The sequence below is a fragment of the Muscardinus avellanarius genome (assembly GCF_963383645.1).
Source record: "Muscardinus avellanarius genome assembly, chromosome: 11".
NCBI lineage: Eukaryota > Metazoa > Chordata > Mammalia > Rodentia > Gliridae > Muscardinus > Muscardinus avellanarius.
In genome coordinates this window covers 16,471,526-16,474,090 of record NC_137797.1, presented here as the reverse complement: position 1 = coordinate 16,474,090, position 2,565 = coordinate 16,471,526, and the positions used below count along the sequence as shown (strand labels likewise).

Sequence of the window (2,565 nt, the reverse complement as noted above, 5' to 3'; positions counted from 1 at the left end):
TGTAACAGTTTCCTAAGGAACTAAACAGATTTGGATAATGGTTACTAACACTTGCTAAAAGAATGGATAAAGAGGAAACTGCCTGCATTTTTCATAATTTTTCATTATACTCGGAGGCCATGCACACACATTGCACAGATCTCCAGTATTAAGATTGGAAAATTAGGTTGTTTTCTTGTTACAAAGGTCAGACTTCACTGTTGAAAGTGGCCAGTCTTTATCTGGGAACAATAATTAAAAATGGAAACTGGAAACACCATCACTAAAATTGGTACCAACCATCACATCTTTTTCCGTATAGGCAGACCTTGATATTCAGAAAGCTTTCTAGAAAGCTATATTTATTTCAACTATATATAAATTAGATAACTTCAAATTGTACTACTTGTTTCTCAAAGATAAATATCAAACAAGATGTTAGTTTTCTCTGAAATAAGGTTTCAGAAGCTTGAAAGCTTAATGTTTCATGTTAACCTGAACTACAGAATTCAGAGCACAGCAGTGATGCTCAGGGCTGGTAGTCAGGAAGACTGAACTTGCCTCTTAGATGTAATATACTGTATAAATAGAAATGTCACCATACTATTTTCCAGTACTGGGGATTGAGCCAGGGGCATTCTAACTCCAAGGTATACCTTTAGATCCCCTTCCTCCTCCAGATTTTGAATTAGGGTCTCACTAGGTTGCTAAGGCTGGCCTCAAACCTGCAATCTTCCTGTCTCCGCCTCACAAGTACTGGGATTAGAGGTATGTACCACCATGCCTGGCGATGTCCCCATACTTTGAATTAAAAGAGTGTACTGTTCATCTCTTGAAATGATTCACTTACAAAATATCACACTTATGTGCCATTTACTAGTACACACATTTCTGGAATAATAGTTTAAGGTCAAATCTACTTTGTAAAACATAAATGTAACTTTTATTTTAAAATATAATAGATGAATCAGAAACGATCTATTTAGAGGTAACTTAAATACAACTTATAAGGTCCTTAAAATTACCGGTGCCTATAAACTGCCTGAATTGCTTAAGTCTTTAAGAATCAGCTTTTCTCTGTATTCTTAGAAAGAAGCAAGACCAGCCAGTAAGTCACTCTTCAACATTTAATGGTGCCACAGGGTTGAATAATGGCCTTCCTTTTTTGGCTTGAATTTTGCCAAAGTTAGCTTCGAACTCCTTTTTCGTTCCATTTAGATTCTCTAGATGTCCATCCTTTACTCTGTAGCCTAAGGAATTCAGTTTCCTTATTCTGTACTGAACAATCTGTGGTGTCAACTCAAGAACCATTGGCGTTTCTCTTATCTGAGCTATGGAAATTCCTTCTTTCAATAATCCCTGGATTCTCTCTTCTAAAACTGGAACAGAATAATATAAAAGAGCAGGACATTTCAAAATCAGTTGCTTCAGGTCATGATCTGAGCATTCAAAAGCAGTTTTAGAGAAGGAAATACTGTTCTGTATGCCTCTTGGGCAAAGTTGAAAAAGAAAGCCTTTTAGTTTGGACAGAAGTTGGAGAATCTCAGAGTTTGTGAAGCCCTGCTCCTGGAGAAATTCTAGTGTTTCCTTTATAGATGTAGGAGAATTTAACAATATAAATGGATTTTGGCTTAATAATTTCAGTAGCCAAACTTTCATGTTGGCCTCCAAGCCACCTATATTTAGGTAACTCTCTTGGAGAATCCTTATCATTTGCTTATTATTCTCAACAGGATTATGAAAAATACTGGATGCAGTTGTCAAGAATCTACTAATGACTACATTCTTGAGTCCCAGCTCTTGAAAGAACTGAATATTCAGCTTCAGGTTCTCCTGGTCTTTAACAGCAAAGAAAGATTCTGGAAATTGCTCTATTAACTTGACTAACTCTCCCTCGTTTTTGCAGACCAACTGCCAGAGTTTTCTCTGGGTGTCAACAGCGGCTGGACTACAGACAATTGCTTCCGGGAAGCGCTCCAAAACACTGGCTATCACAGTCTCGTCCGCACCTAGTTCTTGTAAAATAGTTGCGATTTCTTCAACATAGGTTTCATCCTCTAAAAGAACCCAGCCTTTTAATCTGCGAATTTTCCTAATGTCAACGGAAAATTTATACAGCTTTTCCACTGTCCTTATATTTTCCTTGTTTGACTGTCTATCAGTTGTAAAGGTGCAACATGCTAAAAAAGGTTTGTATTCTGGAGTTGATTGCATCTTTCTGAAAGAACATAGCCTGCAGGGCTGGGACCTCACCAGCAGCTTCCCCAACATGCCTGCGATCCACTGGTGACCTGCAGTCGGCCGTCCTGGCACTCAGAACCCAGTCACTGCTCCTACAAGACAGAAGTAAAGGTTTTTTTTTTTTGTTTGTTTGTTTTGGTGGTATTGGGGTTCCTGGAAGCCCTTCTACCTCCGGGCTACACTCCCAGACCTATTTTTACATTTTTATTTGGAAACAGGGTCTCCTAAGCCAGCGCACGCGGCTGGCTTCGAACCTGTGCGATCCTCCTGTCTCTGCCTCCCAAGCGTGGGGATTACAAGCGTGCACCACCACGCCTGGCTAGAAGTAAAGGTTTTTAATATCAA

The 2,565-nt window shown here is 39.1% G+C and overlaps 1 protein-coding gene across 1 annotated transcript; it reads right to left on the bottom strand.

Moving 5' to 3' along the window:
• Positions 1 to 1,092: 1,092 nt before the first annotated feature.
• MTERF2 (mitochondrial transcription termination factor 2) lies at positions 1,093 to 2,250 on the bottom strand (the record flags this gene model as incomplete). The annotated part of the gene is made up of 1 exon (XM_080706655.1): positions 1,093 to 2,250. The coding sequence occupies one exon, from the start codon at positions 2,248 to 2,250 to the stop codon at positions 1,093 to 1,095; it is 1,158 nt and encodes a 385-aa protein (XP_080562781.1).
• Between the last annotated feature and the right edge of the window lie 315 nt (positions 2,251 to 2,565).